Source organism: Rhinolophus sinicus, linkage group LG18 (assembly GCF_036562045.2).
Source record: "Rhinolophus sinicus isolate RSC01 linkage group LG18, ASM3656204v1, whole genome shotgun sequence".
NCBI lineage: Eukaryota > Metazoa > Chordata > Mammalia > Chiroptera > Rhinolophidae > Rhinolophus > Rhinolophus sinicus.
In genome coordinates, this window is record NC_133767.1 from 3,484,567 (window position 1) to 3,510,441 (window position 25,875).

Here is a 25,875-nt window from a genome sequence, read left to right on the forward strand (position 1 = left end):
TCCTCTCCTCCTCTGCGGCCCTCCTTCACTTCAGGTGGGTCTGGAGAGAACCTTGTTGGTAAAGAGGAAACTCAGGAGTCTGCTTTCTACCTACAGCTGCCCAGTCACAGCTTCCAGCCTAGTTAGCAATGCCAGGCCCCGGAGGACCCAACTTCCCCTTTCAGGGCACACTTAGTATGGTTAATGGCAAACCCAGAGGGTCGTGTGGTCCCACACACATTTTCTTGGTGGCTTCTCCTTCACTTATTCATCCATTTGAGCACCTACTATGTGCCAGGTATTGGGCCAGGTGCTTATCTGCAGTCTTTTGTAGAAAGACTTAGAAACAGATGCCTAAACAGGTGTTTTGAGGCTGCATGTGATGAGTGTACAAGGAAAGCCTGCAGGGTAAGAAGCACCTAACTCAGCCTAGTGAGGGTGGTGGTGGTGAGAGAAGGCTGCCTGGAGGAAGTGACACCCATGAGATCTAGAGGCAGAAAAGGAGGAGTCTGCGAAAAGGTGAGTGGTGGGGTGCAGATTGAACTGCATGTTTCCCATCTAGAGATGAGGGAAAGCATGGAATGTTCAGGGAACTATGGACACACCAATCAGTGTTGCTGGTGTGGCATATGGGTGGTTGTGGGGTTCCGAGGCTAGAGACATGGGCAGGGGTCAGATCATAAAAGATCTACCAATCAGGCCACAAAGGGTAGATTTTATATTAAGCAGAATGGGAAGCCATTAAAGAAAGTGACATCATTAGACCAACCTGCACCACAATTTTAGAGGTCAGCAAACTGGCTACAATGAGCCCCATGAAACCTACGGAAAAACAGTACTTTGCCACCCAGCTAATTAATCTCAGAGTTCATATCATTAAAAGAAACAACAACTAACTAACATTCCCTCGTCACCCACAGAACCAGGCACTAAGTGAACCCTCTGCATAACTTGGCCATGACCACACCCCTACAAAGCCAGGGGTGACTGTTTCCATTTCACAGGTGAGGAATTTGGGACTTGGAAAGAGCACATCACTTGCCAGAGTCCATCAGATCACAACATGTATTGAGTGTCTGTGAAGGGTCAGCAGCTGTGGGGGGCATTAGGGTTATCATAATACAGGAAGAAACAGGAACTTGGTCCCAGGTCTGCGGCCAAAGTTGCCATCTCTCCGTCAGCGCACAGCTTGTCACTCTAAGATGTGCACACACATCACCTAGGGACGTTATTAAGACACAGATTCTGAGTCCATGGACCCAGAAGGGGGACCTGAGTTTTGCATTTGCTAACACGTTTCCAGCAGATGCCGACGCCACTGGCCACGAAGCCGGTTTGAGTAGCGGCCTCTACTCCGCTCGCCGCTCCAGCATCCCGTCCCTTCACCTGGTTCTCTGGACTCTGGTCCCGGTCCTCCTGCCTCTCTGGTTACCTACCTCTGTGTTGTTCTCAGCCAGGTAATAAACAGCCACACAGCAGGCAATGGCCATGCCGGTGGAGACAACCCAGGCTGCCAGGTGAGTAGACCAGCGGGTCAGCCGCTGACTGAGCGTCAACTTGACATTCTCCTGACGGATTTCTGACAGGTTCTCCTATCAACACAAGAAGTCACGTTGGCCCACAGACCCCTCCCCACTGTTAGCAAAGACCTCCCCCCACGTGAATACTCTCCACTCCCAGAGACACAAACGCACCCCAAATCCACAGGCGAGAGAGGGGGACAGTCCACGATGATTCTGGATTATGGGAGACCCCTGGGAAAAGCTCAAATGGGCAAGAACCCCCATCACTGCCCCAAACGCCTTCTCTATCTTAGAACAGAGAGGACCAACAGATTGGGACTGAGGAAAGTACATTGAGGTCATGAAACTCTTGAATTTAAGAACTTAACATCCACAGTCCTTGTAACAAGGCCTCTTGGTTTATACACTCTGCTTGCTCTTTCTTTTTAATAAGACTTTTCTGCAGACCAGGGTTTCTCAGCCTCAGCATGATTGACATGTGGGGCCAGATAGTTCTCTGTTGCGGCAGCTGTCCTGTGCATTGCAGGATATTTAGCTGCATCTACCCACGAGATGCCAGAAACACCCCCTCCTCAATTTGGTAACAACCTTCAAAGTCTCCAGACATTCACTGGTTCGAGTCCCACATGGACCAGGGAGAAGCAACAGCTTGAGCTTGGAGCTTGGCCACCGGTGGGCAGCCAATTGGCTCAGTGGCTGGAGTGAAGTGCTCATAGCACCAAGGTCACTGGTTCGAGTCCTACATTGGCCAGTGAGTTATGCCCCCCATAACTAAATTGAAAAAACAATATCTTGACATCCTGGAAAAATAAACTGTTCCCCAATGTTCCCCAATAAAAAAAATTTTTTTTAAAGCTGTTGAGACTGTCACATGTCTCCTGAGCGGCAACTTGGCCTGGGTTGAAAACCACTGGATAAAAATTTAAACCTGGAACTATGAGGTCAAGAAATATTTACAGTTAACATTTTGCTATTAATTGCTACCCTGCCTTCCAGTAAGCTTGTACTAATTACAAAGCCAGCCATAGCATGTGAAAAATGTCCATTTCCCTACACCATCACAAGCACCGGGCATTGTATTTTTTCTGGGTTTTGGGGTTTTTTTGTTTGTTTTGTTTTGTTTTTGCCAATCTCATGGGTGGACAATGATTCATTATTACTTTTAGTCACAGACACACTGAAGGAGGGAAGGAGACTAGCCGAGGAAGATGCTGTGAAGAGCAAGCTTGTCTTACCTTTATCTCAGTGCTTAGGTTCTTCTGTTTCAGCTTCACAGCTCTTTCATGAGTGACAGTGAAGTCCCAGCAAAAAATAAGCTTAGTGATCCCTCTGGAGTAAACGTGGGGGTTAATGAAGTTTTTCCGGAAATGCCTGGCCATGCTAGGGAGGGCAGAAACCAAAATGTGCACGGGTTATTTGGATAAGCATTGAGGAGTGCAGGGATAAAAACAAAAGTCCTATGCTTCGATGTGAGAGGCAACATGGAAGAGTTAACTACAAGTTCTTCTGGAACAGTGTGCTCACAACCGTAATGGTTAAGTGCACTGGCTTCGGGATCTGACAGGCCTGACTTACAATCCTAGGTTGCCAGTAGGCGGATCTTCGTCATTTTATTATAACTGTCCTAAGCCTCAGTTTCCACATCAATATAATGGGGATAATAATAGGACCCACCTCACAGAGTTGTTACGAGAGGCATATTTGTTTCTTATTGCTGCTGTAACCAATTGCCCCAAACTTAGTGGCTTAAAACGACACAAATTTATTCTCTTACTGGAGATCAGAAATCAGAACATGGATCTAAAGTTAAGGTGTTGGCAGGGCTGTGTTCTTTCTGGAAGCTCTGGCAGACAATCTGTTTTGTTGCCTTTTCCAGCTTCCCGAGGCTGCCTGCATTCCTTGGCTGGTAACCCCTTCCTCCATCTTCAAAGTGACCAGAGTCGCATCTTCCACACTCTCTGTCTCTGACCCTCCTGCCTCTCACTTATAAGGACACTTGTGATTACCTTGGTCCCACCTGTATAATCCAGGATAACTCTCCCATTTCAACATCCTTAATTTAATCACATCTGCAAACTCCTTTTTGCCAGGTGAGAGAACATACTCATAGGCTCTGGGGATCAGGACGGGGACAGTTTTGGGGGGTGTCGAGGGTATTATTCAGCCTACGTACTACACGAGTCAATGCAGCGCCTAGAGCAGTAAGCACTCAATAATGGCAGGTGTTCTTATCATGAAGATATCAGGAGGACTCAATGAAATCAGGCCCAGGATAAATAAATGCTAAATGAAAAATGGACACTACCCTTCTGACAATTTCCACCACTGAGTAACAGCAACTTAGAAAGCATTTCCTAGTTTGATGGGACAAAACAGAATCTCATTTTCCTTTGAATTATTGTGCTGCCAGGAAGGTTGCTATAGGCTTTATTGTATCCCCTAAAGATGTGTATGTATGTTGAAGCCCTAGCCTCCAGGACCTCAGAATGTGACTGTATTTGCCGGGAGGGTCTTTAAGTTACAATGAGGTCATTAAGGTGGCCCTAATCCCATATGACCTGTGTCCTTTACAAGAAGAGAACATTAGGACACAGATGTGGACAGACCACATGAGGACACAGGGAGAAGACGGCCGTCTCAAAAACCCAAGGACAAATGCCTCAGAGAAACCAGTACTGTCAACACCTTGGTCCTGGGCTTCCAGCCTCCAGAACTTGATAAAATAAATTCCTGTCCTTTTAGCCCCCAATCTATGGCACTTTGTCACTCAGACCTGCAAACGAATGCAGAGGTTGAACACCTGTCCCTTCTCTTTGACAACTGGCAATTGTCCGTCCGTGTCCTTCTCTCTATACAACACCTTGAGTCATTGCATTCTTCGGTTTGGACTGACTCATTTCTTTAAAAGCACACAAAAACCACTCTCCTCTGTCCACACTCCTATTTTTGGTTGCAGCACAAGGAATGATCAAACAGATGACAGACAAACTGTTTCCTAGGTAACTTTCGAGTCTCTTGAATTTCATCTAAATCTAAAAAAGAGCTTAGAATCAAGAAATGCAGACCCTCCGTACCTGAACAGCAAACTGAAAAAGCAGATGGTCAAATAGGCTCCGATTGTGAAGATGTAGGCTAGCGGCATATCATAGGATGCTGCATCGTCCCCGTGCTGGATTGTAGAGTTGGTGTAAAAGCCATAGTACATCACTGTGTCACTGAAATAATCCTAAAAGGGACAAGAAGCCCTAGGTCAGGTGGGTCTCTTGAGAAAATGATGACCGACTGTGGTCAGGATGGTTGACTTCTTCTATCTACAGGATGGTTGACTTCTTCTATCTACAGGAAGCTTGGACCCGTCAATGTAGACGTTTTGTTGACCAGGAGAGGGGCACCCAAGGCCACTGAGAACCTGGACATTGTATCACGAGGCTCTCAGACGTGGAAAAGAACCCCAAACCAACATTACTTTACAATAGAGGGACCCAGTTGTCACCACTTGGACCCAGGAACCAAGCAAAGCAGGACTCAAAAGCAGGATGCATGTTGCAGAAATTCACAGTGAAATGTCCTGATGTCTATAATTTACTGTAAAATGCCTCCCCAAATAATAAGCTAAAACAAATACGGCAAAATGTTAACAATATTAAATCTATGTAAAGTGTATGTGGGTGCTTATTGTATGACTTTTACTTTTCCGTATAATTGAAATTTTTCATAATAAAATGTTTCATAGATACAAACACACAAAATATACACAGTAATGAGGGAAAAAGAAGAAATTTACACAATAATTCCATTTACATGCATCTATCCCAAGGAAATTTTTTTAACAGAAAAAGAAAAAAAAAAAAGGACAAATGGAAGAACCTTACTTTGAACATTCCACTGCAAGAGTCAGGAGACTTTTTCTGTAAAGAGTTAGATAGCAAATATCTTTGGCTTGGTGGCCAATATGGCAGCCACAGCAAGGATTCAGCTCTATGGACAGCAGAAAAGCAGCACAGACGTGCCAACAAATAAATGAGGGTGACCATGTTCCAAAAGCACATTATTCATAGATGCTGAAATTTGAATTTCGTATAATTTTCATGTTTCTCCAACTGTTATTCTTCTTTTAATTTTTTTCAAGCATTTAAAAATATGGAAACCAATCTTAGTTTGCAGGCTGATCAAAAACAGCCCACCAGATTTGGCGCTTGGACTGTAGTTTGTCAATCCCTGGTCTATAGAATATCAATGGTAGAAATCTCTTCTAGAAGGTGAACTCACAAAGGGCTATGTGCCTCAATAAGGTGCTGGGTAAATAAGTTATGGTTGCTATTAATTAGAATCTATATAGGATCTATATAGATATCCAAGACACATAGTGAAGCAAAAAATGTTGAAAACAAGACTTGTGGTGTTCTATCCTCTTTTTATTTTTTAAAAGAATGTCTATCTATCCATTTATCCATCCATCCATCCATCCATCCATCCATCCATCCATCCATCCATCCACCTACCTACCTATATACCGTTTCCCCAAAAATAAGACCTAGCTGGACAATCAGCTCTAATGTGTCTTTTGGAGCAAAAATTAATATAAGACTCAGTAGTACATTATATTATATTATTATATTATATTATACCTAGACTTATATTATAGTAAGATAAGACCGGGTCTTATGTTAATTTTTGCTCCAAAAGACACATGAGAGCTGACTGTCCAGCTAGGTCTTATTTTCAGGGAAACACGGTATGTATCTATGTTTGTAAAGGAAGAAAAGCAGTAAAGAAAGATGCCCTCTGAACTGGGGCGTTACACAAGGGAAGAAGGGTAAAATGCACTTTCTCTTAGTTTGTTCTCTTCTATAATAGGAACTTTTCAAAAGGAGCATTGTATTTTGTAGAATGAAAAATAAAAAAGACAGAAAAGGTAGATCTATGAACACTAAGACAAGATATCCACCACATCTTAGGTGAAGAAAACAAGTCGGCGGCGTTATATAGGAATAATGCACCTTTTGTTAACAAAGACAAAAGAATGCATATGTACATCTATATATGTGTCCCTATGTGCTCAGAGAAGACGATTCTGAATGGCAGAAACTGTTAGCTCTGGAGCCAGAAATTCTTCTATGTTGTGTATATGTTACTTTTGGGGAAACAAGAAAAACGTTACTTACACACCCACGTTCCCCATCAGTTGACTCCCAGGAAAAATGGGAGGTCTGGAGTGGTGACCAGTAAGGTGTGTCTGTAGGTTTCCAAGGTGGTGAACTTGGAGGACTTACCGCCCCGGTGAAAAACTCCAGTCCAGTGAATTGAAGGGTGTTCCCTGCGGCCACGGTTAACTGCGGGATTATGATAAAGCCGAAAGTCACGATGAACGAGAAAATGTTGAACTTCAGAAGCCACCTGAGAAAGTTGAAATAGGACAGGACGCTGGTTCCGAACTTGCCCCCGATGACCTTGAGCGTCTTCTGCCACAGGTTGATAGAATTGAGCAGCTCCGACAGGCTGTTCTTGGATCTCCGGTATGCCTGGGGTTGGGGTGCAAAGCACGAGAGTTGACATTCCCTCAACAAGTATCTACCCAAAGGGTCCCCCAGTTGCTATTCCAGCCACGGTTTCTAGAGCATGACTATGTGCCAGGCCCTTCCATAAGCACATTTGCAAATGTCAGCACATTTAATACAAGGGACCACCCGCTAAAATGAGTGCTATTATTACCTTCCCAGGTTTGCTGCCAAAGGGGACACTCGCAGTGGCTAAGTTGCCCAGATAACTCAGACCTTCGAATGCCCACCTGGTTTTCCCGCATCTACACTGACTCAATTTCTGTGACTTTCAGTGAAACAGCCCTGAATTTTGGTTCCTCTTCCCCTGCGTCCTCTTTCATCCCCACTCTCCCACCTCCCTGTTTTTACCCTCTTGGGGTGCCCATTTTTCTGACGACAGTAAAGGCTGACTTACCAGTGAAATGGAGTTCAGACACTGAGTGCAGCAGTTGAGCTCAAAGATACGAGACTTCTTACTTTTCTCTTTATCAACTACTTTCCTGTGGGGAATGGAAAAAGAAAGCGAGAGATATCAACGCTATAATAGTCATTCCCAAAATATATACTGAGTGCCACGACGTGCCCATCATGGTCCCAGGTGGAAAGAGACCAGTTTCCCTGCCTCAGGAGCTGACATCCTAGTGGGAAGAGAAAGACAAGCGACAATGAACATAATAATAAAATGGGTAAACGATATAGGATATTAAGAGGTGATTTGTATTATGGAAAAGAAAATGGGAAAACAGAGCAGGGAAGGGAGATAGGAAATGCTCGGGTGGGAACCCTGTTACAATTTGAAAGAGAGTGATATTTAAGCAAAGTCTTGGAGGAAAGGAGGGGTTAGTCGTATGCATAGGGAATAGGTAAGGCTAAGCCCCAAGGAGACTGGGATGGCTGGAATTTTCTATGCCAGGATCTCATCCCACATTGCAGTTCGTCATCATATCTCTTTAGAACCCTCTAGTCTGTGACAGTTCCTCACACTTTCCTCATTTGTGATGACCTTGACAGGTCTGAGGAGTACTGGTCGGGTGTTTTGTAGAATGGCCCTCACTTGGGGTTTGCCTGATTTTTTCCTCTGGTTAGCCTGGGGGGATGGGTTTTAGGAGCCTGCCACAGAAGGGGTGTCCTGGTCACACGACTAACCTCTGGGGACGACAGCAGCCTTGATCACCCAGCTGAGGTAGGATTAGCTGGAATTTGCCTGTGGAAAGTGATTCCCCCTCCCACCCCACCCTCTACAGTCTACTCTTTGGAATCTAGTCACCAAACCCAGCCCACACTCCAGGCGGGAGGAGACAGGAACACCCACCTACACAGATTGTGTAGAATTCTTCTGAAGCAGGACTGTCTCTTCTCTCGCATGTATTTATTTATGATCTACCTCTCTAAGACGGGGCAGAAGTAGCAGATTACAATCCGCATGAAATCTGGGCTAGAAGAAAAGCTTTGGTCCATACCTGAGGTTCCTTTTCTCTTCCATGGTCCTTGGCTGATTCCTGATGGCTTTCATTCTGTCTCTAGATGTCATGGAAATCAGAGATGCAATTAACTTTTGTCCTGAGGAAGAAAATAAACGGAGTTTCATTTTTTTTTAATTTTTTTTTTACCTTCAACAGGATAATAGCATTTTAAAAGATGGCGCTGAAGTGAGCGCCGTGTTTTTATCAGAGCACAAGGAAAGAAGACTCTACGGACTCCTGATTCCTAAAGGTCACACACAAAAGGGGGACGACAGCATGCGTCTGTGTTACACTTCAAATGATGCTTTGCATGCAATTCCGAGGGAGTGTTTTCCATTTCCCATGACGAAAAAACATCTCACAAGGCCAACGAGACCCTGCATTTGGTCAGCCTCTCTCTCCTCTCTCTCTTTAATAGCTCGCATCCCTTTCTTGTGCCCCCTGGACTCCTGGCACACGCACCTGCTTTACAATCCTTGATGTTGTCATATGTGCTTCTACGGCCCTGCGATGACTCCCCGCTCTTCTCCTACTAACTTACATTTACATTTTGGGTCAATATGGTGGATATTGTTGGTGGCCTGCCCCAAACTCATTTCTCCTTTTTAATAGAATCCCGATTTTGTTTGGAAACCTACATTCCTCCCTCCCACAACCCTGAGCTTCTGCAGCATGTGGGGCCCATCTCCAGGCACAGGGGACATGTCACCATGAGTCCAGGTCAATCCCGATGGCCCTGTGCCCCTAGCAGGTGACCAACGTAGGCACAGACATGGGACACAATGTTGGTCAATGTTCTGTGAGGGGTGGACTGCTGCCAAGAGGGTTGCTTCTTGGTAAATGTTTCTTCCTTCTTGAAAAAGCAAAACTCAGAAAACAAGGAAAAGATGGATCCTTCTTCCTCTGGACGTTGTATGTCTGCATATGACACCTGGGACTGCTGCCACATCTTGTAACAGTGACGAAGCCAGCTAGGGGCCCTGGCTGGAGTCACAATAGAGGGAACAGACTGGCTCCCTGGTCGAGCTATTTAGCCAGAACCCCTCATTTTAATGACATAGTGTAGTTAAGGTGGACGGAGCGTCTCCAATAGAGACCCACCACAGACTCACTGGGCTGAACACAAGGAATTTGCTCTCTCCGGAGAGGGAAGGGGGAGCAGACAGAGAGGAAGAAAGGAGGAGGGAGATGGAAAAAAAACAGAGATTCAGGGAGACAGCAGCGTGACAGGAGATGTCCCACTCTTCATTTAAGGGGCTAACCCCACACAATGCTTTGCTGTAACTAGACTTTTCGCCCCCTTAGAAATCACTGAGAGAGGCTGGACTTTATGCCTGAAGTATTATGGGCTGAAACAAGAAAACCATCCAAGAAACTAAGCAGTATTTGGGCTCAGGAGCTGAGGCAGGGCGGTCTCGGCTAAGGACTACGTTCATGGTGGGTTTGGCAGAAAGAGGCGTCCCGTGTTGCTGAATCCAGGCTGGGAAGGAATTGGACCAAAGCAGGACAGTGGTTAAGGTGCCAGGCTTGGGAATCAGGCAGACCTGCATTTGGGCCCAAATCTGCCAGATCACTTAATTTCCCCAAACCTCAGTTTCCTCATCAAGCAAATGGAAATGACAAGCATGCTTGCCTCCCAGGTGTGGAGCATGGGGAGGAAATAAAACTAAACTCAATGGAAAACAAACAGGAAGTGCTGGGCAGAGCACCAGACACCTGCAACGAGCTTGGTCAAGGTCAACTCCTGTTTAGGTGTTAGATGCTCTCAAAGTCACCCCCTCCTCGGTTTCAGGTCAATTTCCCAATCCTTCAACCTACTTGATGTCTTAAAACTAAGAAACCCTGTAGACCCCTTGGAAACCTTCTTTGCTCTCATCCTAGCTGCTCTGCCCCGGCGTCTGACTACCTTGAATATTTTCATGGGAAGTCCAAGGAGTGTCTGCGCCTGTGCTCTCTGGGCTATGAAGGGTCTGAGAAAACGATTCATTCGAGGATGTTGAAAACCGTAACCACTGCTTGGCATTTCTGTCATTCCGGGGACTGAAAGTCTGAGAGTCTGACCCGTCGACATCAGACGTGGATGAGTCCATGCTGAAGGCCGAGTTCACCAGCTTTCCCGGCACCATCTGATTTGGGTGCCTTTGGACCCCAGATGGGACAGTCTCAACCTCGATGATGACGTCGTTCCCTTGGGCATCAGACAGCATCTCTCGCTTCATCCAAGCCTAATTCCGCACTGGGGTGGGTTTCCACAGACCTCACACAGCCGTCACAGCGGCACTGTCGAGACCCGCCGTGAAAAGGGAGGACAATCACAGAGCGATGCCCCATCCACATTCTTTAAAACACCAGGATGAGCTCGCCAAAGCCAGCCCCACACAAATCACAATGTAACTCCCCACAGCTATACTAGAGGCATCTCCTAGGAGGAGGTGTGGGTTTCTGAAGAGAGTTCCATCTCTGTAGCTAGGTAAGAAACTGCAAACAGAATCCTTCATTGAAGACAATGGGATTCTAGAAACAGAAGGCAGAGATTCTTCTAAATGACTCATAATCAAAGGGAAAGACTTTCTTTTTCGTTTGGTGCTTCCGACCTAAAACTTTACTTTATGTTCATAATTGTAAATGCCTATGTAAGTCCAGATGGGTTTCTAGTGAGACGATTATGATCTCCTGACTGCCTTGTGGGGGCCAATCCTGCTGTCAGCCTCAATATCCATTCTCCACTTCTCTCCTACCAGCAGAAACTTCCTTTCCTGGACGGGCACTGTGCTCGGTTACAACTCTCCCAGATTCTTTTGTGGCTGAGGATAGACCCACCCGTGACTCCATTTTGGCCCATGAGACACGTGGTTTCCAGGAATGCTCTTTCCAAGGTGACATTGTGCCTGGTTTCACCTTTTGCCCTTCACCATTTCGCCTTCTTCCTGAGCGGGGCTGCCATTTTGAAAACAAGAGGACAGATATTCACCGACTAAGATGGTGGAGAGAGAAGCTATAGAAGGAGCCTCAGTCCTGACAGCATGATGGGCAGAGCTGCTGCACAAACTCTGGCCTCTCTCCCTCCACACTTCCTGTTACATCAGAAAATAAACCCCATAATTGCTAAGTCAATGCCCTGTTTTAGTGCCAGGCACTTGAACACAATTCCTAGCCAAGTAACCTGATTGGGAAATCACTTCAGCTCAGTTTATTTAATATTTGGAGAAACTGAGGTGCAGAGAAATGAACTGAACTCCCTCCTCATCACACCCTCATTAAATGACAGGATTGAACTAGAACTCTACTCCTGTCCCCACCAATGATGAATAACAGTAACAATACCTGCCATTTGCTGCAGGCAAACTACTTATAGAGAGTATATCATTTAATATTCACAATCACCCTATGAAATAAGTACTATAATCAACCCCCATTTTATAGATGAGAACACTGAGGCCCAAAGAGGTAATTTGCCTCAGGTCACAACACCAGCAGGTAGCAGATCTGAATGTCAAACCCAGATCTCTCTGGACCCAAAGCAGGACCCCTTCATCACTTCACCCTGGCCCCTTCCTACAACAAGAATGTTGATGTAGCATTCATTCATTCATTCATTCATTCATTCATAAATGAATATTTATGAGTGCCCTCTATGGGCTGGATGCTTCCTAGGTTCATAGCGTAGTCCATTGAAGTGATGCTTTGTCAGAAGGCTGTCCACCAGTTAACTGTAGGCAGCCTGAGAATGAGGACCGATGCAAAGCAAAGTGGTGACAAAAGCCAGGTTCATGTGTGTCCTCCACTTCTTTAACTTGCCTCTGCCTTCTGGGGGCTCCGCTTTGACCAGAGGCCCCAAACCTCATGCTGGCTAGAAAGAGCAGTCTCAGGAAGAGTAAAGGCATTTCTCTTCTCCAATAGTTACAGCCATTCTCTGTTCCAGGGGGCACCAAATGGAGATTATGTCCCCAAGGTTTTCCCTCCCCAGCAACAATAGCTAATTGTTGTGGAAGAGACATGCCTCCTTGAGAAGGTTCTTAAGATGAGGCTAAAGGTTATCATACAGGCTAGGGGCCTGGCGGTGAGAGATACTATAGTTTGAAGTCATGAAGCTCCTCAGTTTGGGTTATTACGTAGACAATGGGTTTATTCCTTGTTGTTCACAGATTTGCTTTTAGGTCCCAGCATTCCCTGGCCGCTCTCCTCTGTTGCTTTCTTTTCATCTCTCGGTCTTTGCCTCTGCTCAGACCTTCATCACTACATACAGTGGTCCTTCCAGAGCTTTCTGACTGATTTCAAAGCCTTCTGTCTTCCACCAGCACGACTGCGTCTACGCTCCACCATCACTAACAACTATATACCGCCTCAGAAAAATTTTGATCAATGCACTGCCACCTCACCAACACATGTATCAGACATAGGATGAACATGTGACCCAGCCTTCTTTCCTACAGTAAACATGACTGGTCCACGCGGAGGCAGGCGTGCGGCCCAAACAGAGGCGGACAGAGTCTTTCCTCAGCATTGCCTGAGAGACCCACAGAGAAAGGGAGACTTGCCATTGAGGCTGCTGAGCTGAGGGTGTGTGTCTAGGCCTCCTATTGGTCACACTCCCTGGCCTGCAGAGGCCTGACTGCGGTTGAAACATGTGAGATGAAGCTTAAAGAGAAGCTGGGTCAAGCACAGATGAGCTATAGATGGAGAAAAAGAGAGTCCGGGTAGCACTGAGCCTCTGACTTCAGACTCAGAGGCCCTGGTTCCTGTAACTCATTCCATACATGAATTCGACAAATATCTCTGAGCCCCCACTATGTGCCAGGCACTGTCCAGGGGCCAGAAGGTAATTCGCTCTTCAATTCTTTGTTTCTCCCATATCCTCCCTTTCCCCACAAGCCAATAAATTCAATGTGGGCCAGTGCGAGTTGGGTTTCTGTCACTTGCAACCAGAAGAGTCCTGAGGAAGACACCTTGATGTCCAGAGGAGAAAAGAAACTCTGCACGTCTACAAGAAAACCCCGTTCGATACACTTAGGAAGTGCGGCTCAGCTACCACACCTGAGGCCGAGAGGAAATGGCCACCTCTGCATTGCCTTGATCATTCTTTCTCCAGCACTGAATGTTTGCTCACTTCCCGTTCACGTCGTAATTACCTTGGGGTGACTGGTGCCAATCACTCCTGGGCAGGGGGTTTCCATAAGCTTGGTCAGGGTGACCTTCACCCACATACGCGGGATTCACTGGAATGAAGAGACAGAAGATGTTGCCATTAATCCCACCATGTTAGATATTACTGAGCACACAACAGTTGGTAGGGCCTGAGACCTTGACCTTGAGGTTCTACCAGACTAACAATGAAGCACTTGGGTATAAAATAGGGCACTGATATGAAAACAACACTGTTAAATTACAAACAGCCTCCATAGATGGCTCTCATTTGACTACAAGCCATACTTAAAAATAACTGTTATACTGAGATCCAGGATATACCTACACATATGTAACTAAAACCCAAGTTTCACAAAACAACACTTTGCTTGACGACATAAACAGCACTCTGATGTAGTCTTATTCTTTTCTATTCTTTTCTATTTCATTTAAAAAAGTTAATTTCACAGCTTGTTAATGGGCTACAACTCAGTTTGACAAATACTTGCCTGGGGGGCAGGAGGGAGGGACGAACGGGAAGAGCACCAAGGGTTTGGGGTAGTGAAACTATTCTGTATGATCTACTGAGGGATACATGTCATCATACATTTCCAAACCCATAGAATGGACACCGCCAAGAACGAACACTGATGTAAACCATGGGCTTTCGGTGATGTGTATACGCCAGGGCAGGCTCACTGATGGTAACAAATGTAGTACCAGTCGGGTGGGGACGTTGATAATGGGGGAGGCTGTGCATGGAGGGCCTGGGGGTATATGGGAAATTTCAATTTTACTGTGAACTTAAAACTGCTCTAAAAAAATAGTTCTTAAATTTTTTAAAAATTAAGCAGAAAAAAAACAACTTGTCTAGATGGTTAGAGAGGTTCCTTCCAGTTCTGGCATTTTAGGATGATGTGTGAACGAATGTGAAACGGCATGATTTTCTTAGGGACAGAGTCCATTCTCAGCACCTACACAGCAGTGTCACATTTTAATACATTTTTATTCAACCCACGGTAAACATTAAAGGCTAAAGTCCTCAACAGAGAACATGGAGCATGTTTTGATGGTGACGTGTACAAAATTACACTGTAGGAAGTTCTGGAACTTCTCGCCAGGGATCAATTCCCAGATTTGTTACTTACTAGCTGTGTGCCCTTGGGCCTGTTACTTAACCTCTCTGAGCTTCAATAGCTTAGTCTCTAAAACAGAGATAATATCTTTTTTGTTGTTGTTATTGGCCCCCTAAGGAGTCTTTAGACATTTCTGCCTTAATGCTTCCCCCCAGGAAATGTTAATACCACAGACAGACTGTACATCCGTTCATATATTGTGCATGTATCTGTGCTTTATACATAAGAAAAGAGAGATCTTTTCTGGCTTTTCAAGGATAAATTTCATCTCTTGGGATTGATTGTGTCCTATTGAGAATGCATGGCACAAGGTTTGGAATAGCCTGAATGAATGTTTTCTATGCAAATGTGTAACAGTCGGTGGTTTTCATTAGTGCCTGGCAATGCATCCCACCCCCTCTTCTGCCTGTATCAACTCTTCCCCACCTGCCCCCTCAGGGCTGAGCCATCGTCCATGTGCTCTGGCCAGCACTTGGGTCCCTCATTCTGTTCTTGGCTCAACACCCACCTTTTTCTGGCCGCCGTGGGCTCTGAATTCCTATAACATCGATTGGTGTGGAATAAACTGGTTCCCTCTCACAGCAAGTCCCTCTTTCCTCCGGGAAGATAAGACCCGGTAGAATTTCCTTTGCCGCCCGGAGCTAACCCTTGACACACAGGAGATTCTGAACACGGGGTGATTTTTCACTTATTAATAGTCTGCTTGCTAACTTGCTTTCGTCTTAGTGGGCCAGTGTTCCCTGCCCTCTCGGGCTTTAAGTACCTCAGGGACAGAGTTGCCTCCTCCTCCCGTTGTCCCCCAGAGGTTCCGAGCACACAGACGCTCTCTGACTGAACACACACCTTCTGGATGCACTAAACTAACGCAGGCCACTGGCCGCACACAAACTGAGTCCAGCCCACCAGAAATTTTGTTGGCCGGGTTCAGTGTTTTTACTTTTTTATTATTGTTTTGGAGCATGTCAAAATTAAGGGAGTTCACCTAAAAACCCAGATTTCTCGCCCCTTTAGAAAATCTGGGGCTCTGGCCACCCCGAGGCCACATTCCCACACACCCGCAGTGCATCGAATCCAAACACTGGCTCCCTCGTGTAAGCACAGGGCGCGCACACCCCAGTTTTTCATAAGCCTACCTGGCCTGTTTTGATAACTGATGATACTGCTTTGGCTCTAGACATTGAGTTCTCAGCCCCTGTAAGGTGGGTGTTTGGTGGGGGGAGGGATAAACCAATTCTTCCTTTGCTGTACATCTTTCATGCTTGCTCCCCTAAGTCCACTGAACCTTTTTTTTGTTTTGTTTTTTGGGTTTTTTTGTTTGTTTTTTTAGTCCACTGAATTTTACTTTCTTCTCGGGAGATGAGCCTCATTTGAACAAAAGCTTACTTACCATAGCCAATGGTGGGAGCACCTGGCACAGAGAGGCCGTATGCATTTCCCATCTCCATGGAGTTCATCTCAATGCTTTCAGGGTCATCTTCATTCTCTCTCACAAGGATGCCCAAGGGGCTGTCACCCCGATGATGAAATGAGGACCGGATTGGAGCTGTTCTGCGGAGCACCCTGAAATCCCAAAATGATGCATCAATGTCCATCCAGGAGCATAGTAAGGACAGTCATCATCCATCCATCCATCCATTCCCCAAATGCCGACTGAATACCAGCCATGTGTTTGGCACAGGCTAGGGGGTGAGGACACAAAGATAAAGACACATGGCTGTCTCCCCTCCAGGAACTGCCAGTACACTCTGGTGGAGCTTCTTAGGCTCAGCCATAAGCAATTATAATACAGTAGCAACTGCTGAGTACCAGATGACAGGCCCAGTCGTTCAGAGGCAGGAGAGAAGAATTCTGGTTGGGAGTTTGGGGGAAAATCTACACGGAAGAGAGACATCGGAGCTGGGTTTGGAAAGATCAATTCATCCATAAAGAGTTAGGAGGAGGGCATTCCAAGGATGAAGAATTGCATAAAGGTGTGAGACCGGAAAGTGCCGAATATACAAAGGGAATGTTATGGAAAATCAGTGAACCCAGAGCAATGGTTCTCAGTTTGATGCTTATACCAATTTCCTGGCCCCACCCCAGACAATTAAATCAGAAGCTCTGAAAGTTGGGTCCTGGCATCTGGACGGTTTTTAAAGCTCCCCAGGTGGTCAGATAATTAAGAACCACTGACCTTGAGTAGAGAGGGTGGAGGTAGGGAGGGGACAGCAGAGGTGAAAGGAGGTCAAGTCAGGCTGGTCTTTGGCTGGCATCTTACTGTTAGCCCAATGCGTCCTCATTCTTAACCGTTCTCAGAGGTGAAGCAATGTGGCCTTTCCCCCAAAGGTTATGGGGAACCGTGCATGTATTGTGGAATGATGAATCAGGCCGGGGGACAAAATCAAGGACCTGGTCCTGTTAACCCTACTATTTAGGACCTGAAGACATTTTGACCTTGCTGCACACCCCAATCCCATATCCTTGTTCCTTGAGATACATACAAGGAATTCCATTCGTTTGGGTTGATTGCATAAATATTGCTAGTAGAAATAGCACACACAAAATGAGACTCATATTGGTTAAAATGTCACATGGTAAAATTTGTCATCGATGTTTTAAAAAACCTGAAGGAAGAATCACATCTTGTTGGCAACATGTACGTTGAAAAAATTTAACCCAGGAAAAAAATAGATTTAGTCAAATTAAGTCACCCACACCAGCACTGTCCATGTCCAGAGCTGCACCTTGTAAAATTTGTCAATGACCAAAAATTAATGGATGACTGAAGATTTTTTTATGGCTCAGCCATAAAAAAAATATAAGAATAAAAAATTTTTTTAAAATTTAAAAAAAAATTGAGGAATTAAATTGACCTCATGGAGTTAGATCTTCAAAAGATTTTCTTGATTACAATGCATTCCTGTTGATTTAATTCTGGTGAAAATGTTTGTGTTCAGAATTATCACGTCTTAACCCTACCCTCACTGGCTAAGTAGCAGGTCAAAATATCGGGGATCTAAGTGTTTTGCAGGGTTTCGCAAGGAAGAGGTAGGAGATTAGGGAGGGTGTTATCCAAACCAGAGGTGATTAAAGATTACGTTTAGGTAAGGGCTTGAAGCCTCAGACTGAGGGTCCCTGGCCCACGTGAGGCTTCCAGGTAGGTGTGATCTACAGGTAGATAGGAAGGTTTTGCCACAACTTCAGGGCACGGAAACCATCATCCACGTCCCTAACCCAAATAATGCCAACCAAGGTCCACTGACTTGATGATTTAGTACTCAGCCCCCACCCCAGTGGTCATACTCCCTGGTCATTTCTGGAGTCTTCGGAGAGCCAGAGTCTCGAACGTCCTCAGCATGTGGGTAATCAGGCTCCCCCCAAAAGTTTGGAGACTGCTGATAGTCCTCAGCACCGGGATAGTCTGGTTCCCCCAAAAAGTTGGAAGCATTAGGTTGGTTCTCATTGCCCGGATAATCAGGCTCACTCAGAACGTCTATGTAGGAGTTGATTCTGGACCCAGCACGTTCTGGATTTCTTCTGGATCCTGGGTGGTTGGAAGTGTCTCTGGGACCGGGATAGGTAGAGCTTCCCCCAGCTCCGGGGTAGTCTGGTTCTTCAAAGGAGCCAAGATGACCAGGATTTGTTCTGGAGCCTGCATAGTTCCCACTGGCTCTAGAACCTGCAAAATCAGGGTTTCGTCGCGATTCAGAGTAGTCTGGCTCTCTGGATGAGCCTGGATGATATGGATTGCTCCAAGATCCAGGATAACCTGGCTCTGCGAGAGACCCAGGATGCTCTGAACTTCTTCTGGAGCCTGCAGAGTATGGATTGCTCCTGGTGCCAGGGTAGTCTGGATTATTCTGAGATCCAGGATAATCTGGTTCTGCTAGAGACTCGAGATACTCTGAGCTTCTGGAGCCTGCAGCGTACGGATTGCTGCTGGTGCCAGGGTAGTCTGGATGACTCCGAGATCCAGGGTAATCTGGTTCTGCTAGAGGCCTGGAATAATCTGAGCTTGTTCTGGAGCCTGCAGCGTACGGATTGCTGCTGGTGCCAGGGTAGTCTGGATGACTCCGAGATCCAGGGTAATCTGGTTCTGCTAGAGGCCTGGAATAATCTGAGCTTGTTCTGGAGCCTGCAGCGTACGGATTGCTGCTGGTGCCAGGGTAGTCTGGATGACTCCGAGATCCAGGGTAATCTGGTTCTGCTAGAGGCCTGGAATAGTCTGAGCTTGTTCTGGAGCCTGCAGCGTACGGATTGCTGCTGGTGCCAGGGTAGTCTGGATGACTCCGAGATCCAGGGTAATCTGGTTCTGCTAGAGGCCTGGAATAGTCTGAGCTTGTTCTGGAGCCTGCAGCGTACGGATTGCTGCTGGTGCCAGGGTAGTCTGGATGACTCTGAGATCCAGGGTAATCTGGTTCTGCTAGAGGCCTGGAATAATCTGAGCTTGTTCTGGAGCCTGCAGCGTACGGATTGCTGCTGGTGCCAGGGTAGTCTGGATGACTCCGAGATCCAGGATAATCTGGTTCTGCTAGAGGCCTGGAATAGTCTGAGCTTGTTCTGGAGCCTGCAGCGTACGGACTGCTTCTGATTTTAGAGTAATCTGAGTTGTTCAGAGGACCTGGAGAGCCTGGATGCTGCTGAGTTTTCAAGTACTCCTGCATGTGGTTCCGAGACTGTGAATAGTCAGGGTAATCTGGATCTCCCTCATACTCGTCGTGCCGGTAGTAGGCAGACATGCTGGCACAGATTCTTTACCCTGGAGGGTTGAAGTGTTCCTGCATTTGCAGTTACTCAGGGATCTTTCCTTTAACCTGCGAAACAAAAAGGAAAGAAAAGGTCAGATGTTTTTCCTTTCTTCCCTGCAGAGATTGCTGGTTACCGTCCAGTGTTTGTCTTCCTTTATTGCATAGGTGGGTACCCAGCTGCCCAGAATAAAGTCTCTGTTTCCCAGCCTCCTGAGCACCTCAGTGTGGCCATGAGCATGGTCAGTGGGGTGTGAGCACAAGCGACAGATCCAGCATCCAGGCTGTGCTGCTCAAGAGAAGGTGTATTCCTTGCTTTCTCAGTCCTTGCTTCCTGTGAACTGGGAATGTGACAGGGCACCATCTCGGCCCACGCACACAAAGGCAGCACCCCTGTGAGAACAGCAGCACAGCAGAGGGAAGAAGACTGGGCTGCTGATGACTTCCCAGGCCAGTGCTGGCGTATCAGCGTGGGCTCTTACGTAAAGAAACAAAGAGATGTCTATTTGACGTATACCACTGTTCTTTGGGTTTCCCACACATATGGCCACATTTATATCCTGACCAATACAATCCCTCGATTGGGAGGGAGGGGCACACTGAGCCAAAAGATGGGAAGAAAGGACTTTTTGAGCACTTTCGTTGCTCGTGGTTCTAGGGTTCAAAGCATAAATGAGTATGAGTGCCCGAAGGAAGAATAGATAATGGTAACTAGAGGACTTGGGTAAGGAGACAATTGCTACCATCCCTTCCAGTTTGAAAATAATGATTTTATGAGTTCCATGAGCTCGACTCTACAGACACAGCATACTTTCAAGTCGGAAGTGAGGGAGTTTTCATTTCTAAGTGTGTCGGATATCTGTTTTCCCTGCCTATTTCCTATTTCCCCTTCTTTTTGGCACCAATGCCCTGATTTTCCTCTGGACATCTGCCTCTCCCCGACTCTTGGTCCAGGTGATTCAGGAAGAGCTAGTGGCATTCCCGATTCCAAGATGGTCACATGACCCAGGCCTGGCCAATCAGTGTTCACCATGGCCCTGGCCACAGGGTTTGACAAGACTGGGGGTGACGTGCTCTTGTTTCACTAGGGTTCACTCCAGTGATAGGACGCAAGCTTGGAACTGCCGGTGTAATGTCAGTAGGAAGAGTGAAGAAAACAATAAGCGAGGGAGAAAATTTAAAGCAAGAATCAATAGGATTTGTGGACAGACCCAATATGGGAAGGGTGACAGGGAAGAAAAATAAAAGACAAAACTATCTCCAGGGAGATGAATGGTGATGCCTTTGAAAGAAAGAAGTAGATGATTTTTAAAGTTCAGCCAATGTTTACCAGCTTATCTCTATGCAAACGAAAACGGTTCAACTTTCTATTGAGTAATCAGAGATAAAAACAATATTAACCTTCTGTCATCACCTCTTGTCTTAGAATGTTCGTTTGCCGCCTCGATCCCATATTTCTCAGCACAGTGGAAGTCCGTTTTTCTGTATTTTGTTCTTGCCCAGCATCCATTTCTCTCTTTTATGGTAACATTTTTGCTTCAGTCACACCCCTACTCTCAGTCCATATGGGCCAGGTGTGGATATATGACCCAATTAGAATTATTTTCTCTCTGGCCACAGTGATTTGGTCAGAGTATATAGTCCAGTCATAACCAATGAGATTCAATTCTGGGAGTTTTGTCAGAAATGCTGGGAAGAGAGAAGCTCCTTGGTGCCAACAGGGAGGGGAACAGAGCCAAGAGATAACAGAAATTGGGATCCAATGCTGATACGTTATTTAAGCCCCTAAACCCAGCCACGCCTAAAGGCTGCTCACCACTGGATAATCGAGTCATTACATTCCCTTTTGGACTTAAGTTAGTTAAGGAGTTGGGTTTCTGTCATTTGCAAATTAAAGAGAATTCTGACTAATATGCCGCGTTTTGCAAACGGACATCTACCCAAACTGATATCTCTGAAGACTAAATGTGAATGCTTTATTACTAATTGTTTTTCATAAGATGGAAATTGAACATATTCATTCAGTTACATTGTAAGACTAGACAATATATTTATGGTCTAGGACTTCCACGGCCTACAAAACCCCTAGCCATTACATCTAACAAGCCAAATAACGCCTACTAAATTGAAGAAATGAAAAGCAGGTACCATAAGACCAGCCCCAGAGACATGAATATATCTACCGATAAGCAATAAGAGTGTTCGCAGAACCTTTTTTTGTTCACAGGTGTCAGAAACTGGAAACACCCCAAACGTCATTCACCAGCGGAAGAAGTAAATCACGTCATGTGCAGAAGATGAAAGACTGCACGGCAGGAGCAATTCTACAAAACTCGTAGGTGGATCTAGTGGCTGTAACGAAGTTTGGCTGTGAGCTTATTCGCCCAGACTGAAAGGAAGTCATGACAGGTTATCTCATACTACTTGTGAAAAAGAGGAAGTACAGCAGTTTTTCAAGAGAGCCTCACCTCTTCCCAGGATAAATTTCTGAAAAGACTATATCATGGGAAGCCTTCCTAAGGGATCAGAAAACCACATCCTGTAAGCAGGTCTCAGGGTCACCAGCAAAGAGCTCAGATGCTCTAGAAATTCCAAGATGAGCAGCAGCAATGGAGGAGGGAGGAGACCCTGGAGGCCCCCCCAGGCCACTGCGAGGAGGAGAGCAGACTCCTTGCAGTAAGGCAGTGACATATGGCTATTTCTAGCCAGTGGGCTGTGAGCATAGGTGACTGTGACACTTCCAAGCCAAAGCTTGTAAGAGCTAAAACACACCCTCTGGCTCCCCGTTTCCCTACCAAGGTAACCAGTGACGTTTCAGATGGGGCCCCATTCACCAGCCAGAGTTCCTGCAGGACTAAATGGAGCACAGCCCACCCCTGCTTCCGCCAACCTACCAAGCTTTTCACGAGCAGGAAATAAATGCTTACGTGTTAAGCCACTGAGATTTCGAGGTTGTTTCTTGATGCAGCAGAGCTTAGCCTCACCTGACTGATGTAAGGTCATCTTTGCTCAGAATTTTGGATAAATGTATTAACATATATATTTTTTCATATATATATTCATAGAGCACACACAAACACACATTTGTACAAGGTCTGACAATTAAGTTCGCGAACTTGTTGCAATAATGTTGCTAACTTTTTTTGATATCAGAGGGATTATTCATTATGAATTTGTATCAACTGGACAAACAGTGAACCAAGTTTGCTATTTGGAAATGCTGAAAAAGCTGCATGAAAATGTTAGATGACCTGAGCTTTTCTCCAGCAATTCATGACTTTTGCATCACGACAATGCACCAGCTCACACGGCACTGTCTGTGAGGGAGTTTTTAGCCAGTAAACAAATAACTGTATTGGAACACCCTCCCTACGCACCTGATCTGGCCCCCAGTGACTTCTTTCTTTACCTGAAAATAAAGGAAATATTGAAAGGAAGATATTTTGATGACATTCAGGATATCAAGGGTAATACAATGACAGCTCTGATGGCCATTCCAGAAAAAGAGTTCCAAAATTGCTTTGAAGGGTAGACTAGGCACTGCTGTCGGTGCATAGCTTCCCAAGGGGAGTCTTTCGGAGGTGACCATAGTGATATTCAGCAATGAGGGATGGAGCACTTTTTCTAGGATGCGTTCATGAACTTAATTGTCCGACCTCATAGGTAGATACAAAGATAGATGATAAACGAGTAGAAAGTAGGTAGGTGGATGGGTGGGTAGGTAGATAGATAGAAGGATAGATAGATAGACAGACAGACAGACAGATGTTACATGTGATCAGCAACAACTAGTTTCAAGGTTGTTGGTTCAGTTCTCTGTCCTTCTGACGTCATTTAACAGGGGCTTGTATATTGCACCTTTGTCAAAGTTCAGACGCAAATGGTGCTCTAGCCATTATCACCTGCATTGGGGCAAATTCCTAAACCAACAAAAAGTTAAGCCTACAGAAAAGGATCTGGGAAAGAAGGAGGAGGAGGAAATAACTCTAAGGAAATAGTCTTGTGTTAATCGTCAAATGAAGTGGGTGTGGTCTTCTGGGAACCTTACTCATAGCTTCCTGTTAACTATTAGAGGAAAAATATCCCGCCCTTTCAAAGAAATAGTTCGCTTTGTGCCTTGGAAAAAGCACAGAGAGGATCCATACTTTATTTCCATCCAAATGTTATTGCTCTCGTACCTGACTGAGAATGAGGGCCATTGAACCCTCTAGTCGGGGTCCTCTTTTGGACACCCCATTTAGGGGTTCCCACTTCACTGTTTCAGTGGTTTTCAGTCACATTGCCAGGCAATTATATGCCTTCAAAGTCTGTTCATTGTGGACTCCCTATTTGACCTTGAAAGACTCCTGGTTTGAATGGGTGATCATAACAATCTTGCACTTGTCATTCCAGGAATGTTCCAGATTAAATTACAGCAGGTCCTCGAATAATGTCGTTTCGCTCAGTGTTGTTTCATTATAATGTTGATGAGATACCGTAGGAACTGAACTCTCATTCACAGCAATTAGCCTGTGGGAACACTGGTCTCGTTATCCACTTTGTCACTAAAAGTGGCAGAACCTACCCACAGCATTAAGTGAGGACTTACTCGACATCCTATAACCGCGACGAGGTCACGTTGAGGCTATTTATCTGGATCCCTGCTGCCTCTTAGCTTGGCCAGACTTAAGCCAACATAAGCCACGGCAAACCACCCACAAGCTCTGTTCTGCAGCTGCCAAAGTGACCTAATAAAATATAGGACCCTGGAGTCATTAAGCGTTGTCAGGCCAAGCTCTGTGAGTAATGACAAAACACTAAACAATCCAAAAACTCATCCACAGGGGATGGGCCAAATCAGTAACAGCACATCTGTGTAACATAATATTATGAAGTTATCAAAAAAGAATGGTTTCTATCTACATGGGCCAGCAGAAGATGGTTGGTCATAGTTCTCCCCTCTAACCTCCTCTTCCCATCTCTTGCTCCAGGGCCAGGCTAGACTATCATGGCCATGCAGTCGTGAACTGTGCAAAGATTAGTTTTGCTAACTGAGGGCATTTATTACCCAGAGGACACGGACAGAGAAACCAGGGGCTCATCAAACAGCACACCTGGTCACCAGCAAATGCAGGACCTCACCCCATAAGCGGCAAAGCAAGGCCACAAAACATTATTTCAGGTGTACCTTTTATTTTCTAAAGGGAAACACTTTGTCGCCAATACATGGCAAGGGAACCCTTTTAAGGTAAATGAAATCAAAGTTGCTTATGCAAATTATATAAGATATATGCATGTTTACGGCCCACAGTCAAAATTATCAACGTGATTCTATAGACATTCTTAGAGAACCATGCGATTTCACTGATATGTGGTATATAAACCAAAAACAACAAAAGAACAAGACAAACAAATGAGAAACAGAAACTCATAGACACAGACAATAGTTTAGTGGTTACCAGAGGGTAAGGGGGGTGGGGGGTGGGAGACGAGGGTAAAGGGGATCAAATATATGGTGATGGAAGGAGAACTGACTCTGGGTGGTGAACACACAGTGGGATTTATAGATGATGTAATACAGAATTGTATACCTGAAATCTATGTAATTTTACTAACAATTGTCACCCCAATAAATTAAAAAAAAAAAAAGAAATTCTTAACTAGTTCCAATAAGTCACCATCCATTTGATTTCAAATAGATCCATTAAAAAAAATTTTTTTAATTTTGGGGAGAAGAAACATTTTATTTTGCTAAATGAGGACATGAAAAGCAACCGCAGCTACCGTACCACGACCTACCATCACTGTTATTTCATAAAACATTTCATGGACATTTAAGAAAAAAGGAGAGGGTTCCAATCTCAAAAGGAAGGGAGGCCATTTAATTGACTGGATTTTGCTTCATAAAAACTTACTCCTCTCTCTGTATTTTTCTCACTTTGTCCCACACGGAGACAAACCGTGCAAACGAGCTTGGTCAGCACAGGCTGTGGGAGTTACCTGTGTCAGATGAGCTTTGGGCTTCTGTCAGGCTGGCTTTCGATAAGAGCTGGACTGCACACGGTTACCGGAGGTTGCAATCTCTGCCACTGTCTGAAGTCTGAATTTTTCAAGTTGCTGAATGCAGGTAGAGCCACATGTCCTGAAAATCAGAAAACAGAGGACTTTGACTTCTATAAAAGTTTATCTCATACTGCACCGTCCAGTTAGGTACATAAACAAGCACGAAACTGGCTCTCGTGCCTGCTTGTTTGCTCTTAAGCACTTAGAAAACTGTACTACAGTAAAACACAGAGAATAAAGGAACAGATAGTAGCAAATGCTACACTTGTTCATGTTAACTCCAGATCTGTGTTTATTTCTTCAAGGAAATAAAAGCACGACTAGGAAAGCTGAAGCCTCTTACG

General features: G+C 45.4%; 1 protein-coding gene across 4 annotated transcripts in view; it reads right to left on the reverse strand.

Moving 5' to 3' along the window:
* The window catches only part of TMC5 (transmembrane channel like 5), a 53,703-nt gene that overhangs the window by 13,970 nt on the left and 13,858 nt on the right, over nt 1-25,875 (reverse strand). For all 4 annotated transcript variants that reach the window (XM_074322649.1, XM_074322650.1, XM_019753068.2 and 1 more), the window contains 10 exons: nt 25,469-25,610; nt 18,048-19,558; nt 16,153-16,325; nt 13,635-13,721; nt 8,503-8,602; nt 7,458-7,542; nt 6,776-7,024; nt 4,577-4,728; nt 2,738-2,882; nt 1,416-1,571 (listed from right to left, as the gene is read on the reverse strand). In XM_074322649.1, coding sequence (XP_074178750.1) covers nt 1,416-1,571; nt 2,738-2,882; nt 4,577-4,728; nt 6,776-7,024; nt 7,458-7,542; nt 8,503-8,602; nt 13,635-13,721; nt 16,153-16,325; nt 18,048-19,483 — 2,583 coding nt within the window. In that variant the 5' untranslated portion in view covers nt 19,484-19,558; nt 25,469-25,610. The remainder of the gene's footprint in view (nt 1-1,415; nt 1,572-2,737; nt 2,883-4,576; nt 4,729-6,775; nt 7,025-7,457; nt 7,543-8,502; nt 8,603-13,634; nt 13,722-16,152; nt 16,326-18,047; nt 19,559-25,468; nt 25,611-25,875) is intronic.